The 12,118-nt window shown below is 34.7% G+C and overlaps 1 protein-coding gene across 3 annotated transcripts in view; it reads left to right on the top strand.

Moving 5' to 3' along the window:
• SHPRH (SNF2 histone linker PHD RING helicase) overlaps positions 1-11,314 on the top strand; it is an 80,303-nt gene extending 68,989 nt beyond the window's left edge. For 2 of the 3 annotated variants that reach the window (XM_024747916.1, XM_024747917.1), the window contains 5 exons: positions 4,358-4,450; positions 5,137-5,223; positions 6,002-6,180; positions 8,680-8,760; positions 10,064-11,314. In XM_024747916.1, the coding sequence (XP_024603684.1) occupies positions 4,358-4,450; positions 5,137-5,223; positions 6,002-6,180; positions 8,680-8,760; positions 10,064-10,160 (537 nt within the window). In that variant the 3' untranslated portion in view covers positions 10,161-11,314. Of the gene's footprint in view, positions 1-4,357; positions 4,451-5,136; positions 5,224-6,001; positions 6,181-8,679; positions 8,761-10,063 lie in introns of those variants that run through there. The other variant, XR_003003599.1, reaches the window with a different exon arrangement.
• Positions 11,315-12,118: the final 804 nt, after the last annotated feature.

The following is a 12,118-nucleotide window of genomic DNA, read 5'->3' as shown; positions in this document are numbered from 1 at the left end:
CAGGCCAGCCCAGCAGTATAAAACTACCCTCTGCTTTTCTCCATATCCTGTAACATGCATTAGACTATGTGTATTTGAGAATAAGGGAGTATCTTTTCATCATTGTATATTCAGTGCCTAGTGTAGTTCTTGTCATTTATGTGCACAGAAAGTTTTTGTTGAATGATTTGAATAATCCAGCATGAACTCACCTGAAGTGCTAGAGGGTTTGATCCCTTTGATCCCTTTTATTACTCTGCTCTTAGACCAACCATGGTCTTTTCAGTATTATTTGGGGACTTTTGCTTTTCACTTGGAAGTGTAAAAACACAAGCAGAAGAGAGAAAAAAGTTAAGAATAGAGGCCTAATGTGGTAGGTATCTCTGATTCTAAAGATTGGAAATAAAAGTCCACAGGGTTTGCTGACTTTATTAACCTCTCCTATCACTGCTGGTAGGTAGGGGAAAAAATGAGTGTTGATAGACCAGAATGAGATGGCACCACCCTCCAACTGGTACCTTCTTTTTAGACCAGTTCCAGTGATTTCATTACACAGTATTAATCCAAAAACCACCTCAGGTCTGCTTTGTGTTAGATTAAATCTGCTCGTCTTTCAAGACTGCTCTTGTGTGAGTCTCTCTAGCTTTTATAATTTTATAATCTCAATTATAAAAGAGATTAATTGCAAGATTTGATTTGCCTGTTGTTAATCATTCTAAATGACCAAAAAAATATGTTGAGAGTATTTAATTGTATTCTAACCCGCTTTTATTTTTATTTTGTTTATTCATTGTTTTCCTCAGGTGTGTTTGGGATTGAGAAGCCTAAACATAGATATTAAAATTTTTTACATTAAGTAAACTGGTTGAGTGTATACTATTTACAAAGGACCATGCTAGGCTCTAGGTGATACAAAAGTAAATGCCATTTGGTCCTTGTTTTCAAACAAATATCAACTGATAAATGACAGGAATTTACTGTACTCTGAGATATGATATAATATCATATGAAATCATACTAGATAGAATCATGGCAGGGCAATTAATTGAGGAAAAAGCTATTCTTCTCTAAATAAAATCTCTCATCTCTCCCTTATGAAAGACAAATTTAAATGTCAAACAAACATAGAAAAGTCTAATAAAGTAGTAAAGTCAAAGAATACTTAGTTTTGGGCTTTCCTGGTGGCACAGTGGTTGAGAACCTGCCTGCCAATGCAGGGGACACGGGTTCGAGCCCTGGTCTGGGAAGATCCCACATGCTGCAGAGCAGCAAAGAGTAGCCCCCCACTCGCTGCAACTATAGAAAGCCAGGGCGCAGCAATGAAGACCCAAAGCAGCCAAAAATAAATGAATAAATTAATTAATTAATTAAAAAAAAGAATACTTAGTTTTTAAATCCACATATCATTCATCAAGCATTTGTGAGTTACTAAAGCTAATATAATATAGCACTTTTGCTTACATTACTGCATTTTATACAATTAAATGTGAACTGCATATAGAAAGTTAGAAAAATATTTACAACATAAATTTAACATGTACAGTATATGAGAGGTCCTACAAACCAGTTTTTCTTTAACTTTTGACCAACAGTTCCACATTATATGCCTTTCCAACAAAAATATGTGCACAGGTACCCAAAGGTATAAGTATAAGCATAGTCACTGAAGTATTGTTTGTAAGAACAAAAAAGAATGAAATCAACCTAAATATATATTAATAAACAAATATTTAATAAATTGTTGTATCCTAAATATTGTGCAGCCATTGAGGTGAGGTATATGTAAAGGTCCTACGTGGTTAAGATTGCCAAGATACAATGTTAAATATAAAGGCCATGTTATAAAACACATTTAAAAATATTTGTGGGTGTGTGTGCATTTTTATAGAGGCTTCTAAAATGCACAAGAAGGTCTAACAGAATAAATGCCAAATTCTTAGTGGTGTTTAGAGAGAGTAAGGCATAAAAATAATAGACTTAAATTTTTTAATCCTAAACTTCTATTAACTTAGTTGTCCAATGAACATACATTGCTTTTTTGTAATTTTTAATAAGTTATCCAAGGACTTTCCTGGCAGTCCAGTGGTTAAGACTCTGTGCTTCCACTGCAGGGGGCACGGGTTGGATGGGTTGGATCCCTGGTCAGGGAACTAAGATCCCACGTGCCGTGTGGGCGGCCAAAAAAGAATTTATCCAAAAAGTGTTTGTGCTGTATGTAGCAAATAGGACAGAAACCAGATCCTTATTTAACTTCTATTCAGTTTTTCTCCTACATTGTACTGCCTTTCTTTTTAGAAAGATCAGTAATGCTTTTTAGATTGGTAATCCTTCACTGTCTAGGGCATTAACTTTTCATTTAGCAACATATTATGAATTTTTATTAAAATAGACTCACAAAGGCAGTGTATTTTCAACACAGCATCTTGTAACTTGAAGCAACATTTGTAATGATAATTTATGATAATTTAAATGTCTTCAAGTAGTCTAAAATGTGAAATCTTTGGGAGAAACTGCTTTAACACATTGGTCTAACATAAGGATTATGCATTTTGGCTTTGTTTTCAAAAATTGTGTAAGGCATGCTTGCTCAAACCAAGGAACACAGATATATATGAGCTACCCTCTTCTTTCTTCAGTTTTCTCATTCTCAATAGCCACTTTCTGTCCATCTGGAAGAAAAAGGGTATTAAGGCCATCTCACTCCCCATGTAGCTTTCTGCCAAGCAGAGCTTTGGATTTCCAGACTTCCGTATTGTTCTTCTTTCATAGTAGGAAGTAACTGGACCGGGACCAAATGGTTCAGAATTGTAGCATTTGGAAAGGATCACTGAGAGCTACCACTGAATTGGCCAAATTTTGATAAAAGAGAATATTCTAGTCTTTTCCTTCATAGAGTTAGCACTCCGGTTTGGAATGTTGCTTATAAAAGACTATTCTGTTTTCTTTTGAAATTTTTGTAAGAAGCAGCTTAATTGATAGAAGCATTCATAGTTATCCTGGTATTTCACTTGAAGATATCTTTGAAAATGAGACCTTGCAAGGAACATGGAAGTTTCTGTCTAAACGACTAAATGATCACATTATGCTAATTTCCTGTTTTCTCTTATTTGAAATAATTTTGCTCTTATTTAAGATAAGTTTTAGATTGAAGTAGGTCCCTTATACTTTTTAACCTTGCAAGTATAATTGAAAGTCTGCATATCCAGAGAAATAAATGTAGATCCAGGATTTTAATACGAGAATTTTTTAATTTCTCCCATAATTCTTTGTTGGTAACTTTAAAATTAGTAAAGCCTTCTTCCTTGTTTTGTTTATATTTCTACCTTTGAGTGTCTCTTTGTGTAAAAGTAGTAAGGGTGTGTGATTTGAGGAGAAGAGTAGTATGGGAATATTTTTACTTCTTTTTGGTTAGACCTGCCCCCCTTGTAGGATAATCTCTGTCATTGTTGTGCTCATATTTAATGTCTCTGAAAGATAGTAAGTTATTGTGTATCTACTGTTTGCCAACTATTGGGCCAAACGCTTTGTATTCGTTTTCTCATTTAACCATCGCAGCAACCTTTGGAAATAGATGTAATTATCATCCCTGCTTGACAGATAAGAAAACTAAGGCTTAGAAAGTTGGAATCTATAGAACTAAAGGAGTTGCAGCACTGGCAGATGAATTTCGATTTATCTCACTCAAAATCTCATGCCCCTGATCTCCCTGTCGTACCATCTCCCAGAGCATTCCAGGAGGAAGACTTTCTCAATGAAGGCTACAAAAGCACTTGCCTTATTTCTTCATTTTCTTATTTCTTCACTTTTTCTCATTTTCATACTCTTATCCTGGAAATGGTCATGGAAAAGTACAAAAAGCACTCTTTCAGTGTTTATCTAGCTTTGTATAAATCTGCTTCCGTCCAAGTGGACGTCATTTGTACCTCTGTCATTGTAGTGCCCTTGTAAGAAAGGGTTCTTTGTGGGTTAGATTCTTTACTATTTGCTTACTTTGGAGTTTTGATTCATTATATTCTGAACATTTTCAATGCCATAATATCTGAAATGAAGAGTGTTTTTAATATAAATTCTGCTTATCTAAAGTAACAAAATTTTGTAACTAAAAACCCAGCCACTTAACTAAAAGCTCTTATCTTAGGGTCATATCACTGTATGACTTTCTGGTGTGCGTTTTTATATTTGATCCTCTCAGGGTGTAAGTCCGTATCTTGTACAGTTTGAGGCTAAAGAAAATTTCCAGCAGATACAAAATGAAAAAGGATGAACACATACGTTCCTATCATATAGTTTTGATAATAAGTGTTTTATGTTAGTTTTCCATTCCACTGTTTACTGGATTTTATTTGGTAATAACATGTTTTCTTCTTTGTGTTCAAAGGGCAGCCATTCTACAAAAGTGGAAGCTGTGGTCAGAACTCTGATGAGAATCCAGCTGAGAGATCCAGGGGCTAAAGCACTTGTTTTCTCAACGGTACAATCAACATTTTCATCCTCATTGTTAACTCGGAGTGGCTTTCTGTTTCAAATCAGTTTTTATCTGAGAAATAATTGTTAATGTTTGCCAAAATATAATTGAGATTTAGAATTACTGATAGATTTCTCCATGTTAGATTTTTTTTCTGTGTCCATTGGATAGAATTGTTTTTAGAGAAATTTGATGATGCTTCACAAGGCAATTCCTATAGCTACATTTCATGTTTTTATATTAATCTTACTAGAGATTTTCTTATATTAATATTTTTAAATTGGAATCTCTAACCTTGAAAGTCATTTCATGGATGAACTTGGTTAAGGCAAAGAAAATTAAAATAAACTATTGAATAAAAGGTATTGAGTAAAGCTTCTAGTTTTCATTTTTGGAAGATGACTAACCACATCCATTAAGCACTCTGTAATTTGTTTTCTGTTGTTTATGTTTATCATAATTCATTTACTGAAGACGCTCATTTTTTTTACCCTATCTTTAACCAGCATTTGATACAAAAAAATCTTTCAGTATAGAACAAAATATATTAATGGTATTATACTTGAAGATTTTGTTTTTGTTTACTTAATTCTGAGGTATAAAGGATATTTTGGTTTAGTCACTTTTCAAATTTTTGTTATATGAAAGCTGTTTGTAAATACTTATTTTCCTATTATTTTATGTGTTCTTAGTGGCAAGATGTATTAGACATTATTTCAAAAGCTCTCACTGATAACAACATGGAATTTGCACAGATCAGTCGTGTTAAGACATTTCAGGTATGTCAAAAGACTTTACTTATGTTTTTTTGGAGTGGATTCAGTTGCAAATTGAAACTGCTCGTAACTAGCTTACTTGCATTTATTGTCTTGTGTCGTATAAACCACAAAACATGGTTTGAGTTCTTGATTAACTATAAAATTAACATTTAAAGGCAAAGTAAAGAAATTGCATTTATTTTCCATCTATTCAGTTATACCCATAGCAAACCATATTTAAAGATCTTCTGATTTGAGGTCTGTTTCTTTAATATAGGAAGAGATGGCCTATGACGCACCTTTTGAATGGACAGAGGCCTCATTGCCCCTGGGATTAAGCTCTAAAGTCACTGCATTAGGCAAACTGCGTATGGTTAAACTATGCTTACATCACATTCAGCACAATGACAGGTGCACACCTAAGTGACAAACAACAAAAAAAACACCAAGAGTAAATTTAGTAGATTCATGTCTCTTACCTCACACTCATTCTTGCATTCTTTCTCTCACTTTTTTTCCTCTAAGCTCATATAGTTTAATTTGCATACATCACATACATGTATCTTGTGATTCCATTATATATCATAAAGAACTAGAGAGGTTATGTGACACTTTTTTTCATAAAGTCAAGCAATAAGTTTATGTTTTCTAAAATTGGTAATTTTACATTTAGTTTTCTTAGTCACTACATTTCACAATGACCTGGGTACCGTTAGGCATTTTAACATGAGCTACCTATAATATACTGCTCTTAATTTTAACTATCCAGCTAAAATTTAAACGTACCTTTCTTTTTTAGGAGAACCTTTCAGCATTTAAACATGATCCCCAAATCAATATTTTGCTGCTGCCCCTGCACACAGGTTCTAATGGATTAACTATCATCGAAGCAACTCATGTTCTCTTGGTGGAGCCCATATTGAACCCTGCCCATGAGCTTCAGGCCATAGGAAGGGTGCACCGGATTGGACAAACAAAGTAAGGGCTAAAGTTAACATCAGTAATATTTGCTCCAGTTTCTAAGATACAGATCAGCATTTAAACTCTTCATTTATGTTCATCATAACCTATTCATTTTTAGTTACTTCTTTATGTATTAAATTTTCAAGTGTTATTAGATGACCAGAAGACATTTTGAGATTTGCAATCCTCCCTTGTCCAAGCAGCAAACCCCCAAATTCTCCTAGATTTTTGTCTCCTCCTTTAGAAACTACCCTGATCATTTCATCAAAACAGCTTCTTCAAATACTTAAGACAACTTCTAAGTCGAAGGCATCTATCATAACTATGAGAAGAATTGACTTTTGATTGGCTAAAGTAGCCTGTATTTAAAAGAAGGTATATTTTGTACACGACTGAAAACAAATAGCTCTTTTATAAATTCTTCCCCTTAGGAAATACAGCCTTCCAGGTCCACTCTAAGAGACAATTCGTTTAGTTAAAGGCGCAAAGTAATCCTAATAGTAGATATTATGTAGTATGTACTACGTTTATTCAAATGTCAGAATGGACAACTATCCTTTATAAGGTCTCTCAGATGTATTACCTCCTGGATGTTAGATGCTTTGAATTTTTTTTTTAAATGCATCCATACTAAGCACTCATGGAATCAATATTGATCGAATACTTACCATATGTCAGGTGTTATGCTAGATCCTGAAGATGCAGATTGCATAAGACATCATTGGTTTCCCCAAGGAGATCACTATGTGGTACAGGAAGCATGATTTAACATATTATAGTAGAGTGTGCGAAAATGTAATAGAAGTACTGTGGTAACAAAAGAAGGGAGTGATCTCTTGTGCCCTAGAGTCAGGAAAGGCTTCATTAGATTGACTCTTAAAGGAATAATTATTCCAAAGTTGGGCTAGAAAAGGGTGCTCACACAGCCAGAGTTGCCTGTGCAGAAACGCAGAGGAAATAAATAACATGATATTTCTAGGGACCCTAAGAAGTGAAATTGCTGGAGTATAAAGTATGTGGAGAGGAGTGGCAGGAGACGAGGTCTTGTATGCCGTCCTCAGAAACGTGGCCTGCTTTGTAAGCAGTGGCTGGGAGAGCAAATGATGACTTTTAACCTCAAGCAAGAAAGAGACATGTTCATCAGGCAAAATATGGCAAAGTAATATAATTGTAATAAATGCAAGCTTGTTCTAAAGTACTACCAAGTAGCATTTGAAACGTACTTATGTCTTATTGGGTTATTGCTTTTTGTTTGGTTTGGGTTTTTGGCGGTGGGGTCGGGGGAGCAGGGCGTTGGTTTTTTTGCTTTTTGGTTTTGTGTTATATCTTTAAACATTGAGTTCTTATCATTATCTTCTAAAGCATACAGTGGACTCATCCCAGATGTAAGGCCACAAGTCTAAAAAGGCCTCTCAACACTGTTTTACAATCCTACTATGCTTCCCTAGTAAATAGATTTTTCTACTTTCTGAGGAGACTCTCTTAAGTCTCCTGTATCTTCCTCCTCCCCTTTGAGGATGATCTTGCCTCATTCAGAGAAAACAGATACAGTCAGATTAGAAGTACCTCATCTTTCCATCACCAGCTTGAACAGTCTAGCTGCATCAATACCCACTTAGTTCATTCAGTAAGTTTTTATTGAGCTCCTCCTGTGTGCCAAGCACTGTTCTAAGTACTTGAGATGCCCTCACAGGGCTTAAACTCTAGTTGTAGGGGGTTGGTAGAGAGGCAAATGGTAAACAATAAGCATGATAAGTGAAATATATACTATGCTAGGAGCAAGGAAAAGAGGATTAAGAGTGCAGGCAGCTGGGCAGGAAGGCATGGAGGTTCTTATGAAGAAGGTAACAGCCGAACAAAGAAATGTGAAATGAGATAAAAAAGAAAGTCATGCAGATACCTGCCATCTCTGCCTCCACTTTCTGCCTAAAAGTCCGTCCTCCACACAGCAGCCAAAAGGACTTCTAAAGTATAACCAAGAATAATTCAAGTCATGCATTAAACCCACTGATGGCAAGAATCCAAATTTTTGCCATGTCCTATGAGACCCTTTGTGATTTGACCTCCCTGCCCTTGGTTTACAATATGCTTTGGCCATGCTAGCCTTCTTTCTGCCCCTCAGACATTTTAAGCTTGTGCCAAGCACATTCTCTTCCCAGGACTTTGCATTTATTTGCTGCTGCTTCTACCTGGAAGCCCCTTCCAATCCTCCTTTGCCTACTAGCTGTCTCATCCCCATCAGTCATGCTTCAAGTCAAGTGTCACCCTCCTCATGTCATTGTCTGCACCTGAAAATATCTTATTTTGTGTGTCTCCCCTCAATAGATACTTGTTCACTCAGATTAAATCATTTGTTGTATTCACTGTTGACCATTGCCCCCGCCAGCACCTGGATTAGTCCCTGCCATGGTAGATACCAACTGACTGAGGAATATAGCATATAATATATGAAGTTTGTTTGTTCTAATTTGTTTTAAGGTGTTTTTAAACTTATAATTGTTATGTACCTTCTAGACCCACTATTGTACACAGATTCTTAATTAAAGCAACAATAGAAGAAAGAATGCAAGCAATGCTGAAAACCGCGGAGAGGAGGTACGTAACAGTTTGCTTCAAGTGGACAGGAGAAGGTTTCCTGTTCATAAAAGGTTGTATAGGTGTGTAGAACTTCTTCACCTAGATGACCACTTAGTCAACCGAAAGATATAAGTACAAATACTTTTTAAAAGCACGGTATGGCATTTTACCTCTCCAAAATTTCCCAGTTAGTACTTTGGGCATTCTATATTTGACTTAGTTTATTAATAAGGATTGTAATATATAAAAATATTTAAACTGTCCTACTGTTAAAAAAACTTCAGTTCAGAGCTAGTATACTTTAAATCACCCATGTGTATTGGGGCGGGGGGTGGAGGGAGGAGCTATCGTACATTTCTTTGCCACTGGATTACTTTTAAATGAAATCTATCTTTATGTCCAACCTAAAAGCTTTAGTCTGATAGCTATAACATGAAATTTAGAGTGCTGCTTGATACATCACGCAGGTAGAAAGGTCTGGGCTTAAAACTAGGCTGGTAATTGTGGCATTAATTTCAAAGGCAGAACAGAAGCAGAGAGACCAGAACCGCCTTAATTTTGAAAACTTAAGTTTGGAATCATAAAACTTCCTAACATTTATTTCCTAATTAATTTTCTTTAAAGTCATTTTGAAACATAAACTAATACCTAACTGAATCCTTGTGAGATAGGTATGATTGGAAGATACACTCAGAAGAGATGATTGCCTTAGAAGGGATTGTTTCCACAGAGGTACTTTGCATAGCAAAGAAGCCATTGGAAACAGAAATTCTCTTTCATTGGTGGTCTGGGAAAGAGAGGCTACCACAAGAGCTTTTTGCCTCAAGCACGAAGGCTTTTTGTTAGTGGTGTTTCCATATGTCACAGAATTCAGTGCTTATATATAAGCTGCCTCAATAAAACAGCAATTAAAAGAGCTGTTGAAAAAAAAAAAAAAAAAAGAGCTGTTGGATTTTTCTTGAAACAAATTAACTTCGGATACTAAGAAGGTAAGTTGTAAGGTGAGAGCTTTAGTACCAGCTGGCAGGGGTTTTGTTTCTTTGTTTTATTAATTGTGCAGAGAAAGACATTTTATGACCAAGTTTGAAAATGGTATATAGAAATCTTCACGAATTTTAACAAGTTGTAATAATGATCCCATTGCCTACTTTCTTCCAGGAGTTTCCTATAACTCAATTACAAAAACTTAGAACAAATATGTTCTTATATAAGAATATAATATTATGTGCTATTATGTCTTATATTATTATTATAAAGACAAAGATAATAATTTATTCCTTGGGGTTTCTTTCTGATTCTGCTCACTTGCAAAATCCTGCAGTCACACAAGCCCATCAGCGAAACATTCCGAGGCCTCTGTCTTGACCGTGGCTGATCTGGCAGACCTATTTACCAAAGAAACTGAAGACCTTGAATGAAGTACACTTGATTCAGTCCACAGACTTTAATGTGTTTTAAATTTTTCATAGTTTAAAGAATAAAGTTATAAGTTAAACAGTCCAATAGATGTCAGTAAACAGTGTTCTTAGTTGAATGAATTTATTTCTTTTTCAGTTGTACAGTGTCCCAGTAGTTATTGAGTCCTTTCCAGTATACTGTTTCCACGATAGCTATAAAGATTTTTAATTTTACACTCCCAATAAAATATTTGTTTTTGTTCCAAAGAGTACCTCTATCTGAGGGAATTAAGAGAGGTAATGTGTACTTTTCTTTTGGTAAGATCAGTCTTAAAAAGAGTTAGAATAACAGAGTAAGTCAACTAGTCTCGTTGTACATGACCTGGTATACTCTACCAACTAGATCTCATCTTTGAAAGAGCCTTCAGTATCTTTAGCACATGATTCACCAATATCTTATTAGTGATATTTTTAAAAGATGGTGAATTATGTTAGCTCCTAATTCTTTGAGTAGATGTAGACTGTAACTCCATAAATAGTAACTTTAGAGTAATGCAACTCCTAACAATAAGTTAATATTAGGCAATTATTTCTTTTCTCTGTATCTTGCCACTAAAAATCAAAACACGGCACACTTTAAGTATTTCCATTCTATGTTAAGTATTATCCGTGTAATTAGTTAACGTTAGCCTTTCTAAGTGTATTAACGTTTACTTTCCTTAAAATTATCGAAACTGCTTTCTCTACTTTTAATTTGTCTTATTGAGTTTTTACATGTTTTAAGATTGATGTATCTGTAAATATTGCAATGTTTATCATTTCAATTCTTATCATTATAACATGGCAATATGGCAGGGTTTTTTTTAATCGTTATTATACTAATGTCCTGGGTTCTTTTCCTTTCCCATGTTCTCGTGTAACTAGACTTTTAATCATTAATATCTAAATTTATGATAGGATTTGTTATTTCATTCCACTAGTACTTTCCTCAAGGACTAGTATTTGATCTTTGGAGCAAGAGAATGTCATATTCACATAAGCAAATAATTGCAAGTGATAATAACCTAGTGTTTCTTCTTCTGTGAAGAATTAATGGACTTTGAAATTGCTAAATAAGGAGTAGCTTGTTGTATCCTAGCCGTTTGATGTAATACAGATGTTCTTGATTTGTTTTCTTTGAGCCTTCAGAGTTTTAAATGACCCTCAGGACTCATTAGCTCCTACTTAGTTGCCCAGAAAACTGTAATAGAAATATACCCTGGATCACATTTGTCCGAGAGGCTTTGGTGCTTAGTTAAGGTGCATTTTCTTATTCTGGTTTATAGGGTGACATAATTCAACTGAAGAAAACACACACACACTTTTGGTGCTTATTTTCTTCAGTTGAAGGAAGATATGCATTGATTCTTTTATATGAAATATTAAACAGAACTATTATTTTTGTAGCTCTTTACATGTTATAAAGAGCTTTCCTATACATTCACGTGCTTAATTTGCCCAACAGTCCTGTGAAGTTGATATAATTAATATCATTCCTGTTTGAAAGGTAGAGAACTGAGATTCAGAAATATTGAGAAATGTGCCTATGACACACAGCAAGTAAACAGTGGAGCCAAGATCCCCTGACTGCAAATCTCATGTTCTTTCTCTAAATCATATACCTTGTTGAGATTCAGAAGGCCCATGGTTATAATTTAATGATGAACATATTTCAGTATTTCTTTTTGTTTCCTAGTATTCCTTTCTGCGCTGCAGTTTTAGGGAAAACAATTTGATATGCTTTAATTTTGTAAAAAAAAAGAAATATAAATATATAAATATACCTATCTGTATTAGAGAAAACCTGCTCTTATTTATTTCTGTAAAATATTATCAATTAAATAAATATTTTAGTGTAAATTGAAATTTGGGGATTTATTTAATTTCTGATCCATAGAACATACTGCGTGGTTTGGGGGGTTTTGTTTTGTTTTTTTGTT

The sequence above is a fragment of the Neophocaena asiaeorientalis genome, unplaced genomic scaffold (assembly GCF_003031525.2).
Source record: "Neophocaena asiaeorientalis asiaeorientalis breed wild unplaced genomic scaffold, Neophocaena_asiaeorientalis_V1.1 scaffold123, whole genome shotgun sequence".
In the NCBI taxonomy this organism is placed as follows: Eukaryota; Metazoa; Chordata; class Mammalia; order Artiodactyla; family Phocoenidae; genus Neophocaena; species Neophocaena asiaeorientalis.
This window is presented reverse-complemented; position numbering and strand designations above follow the sequence as displayed.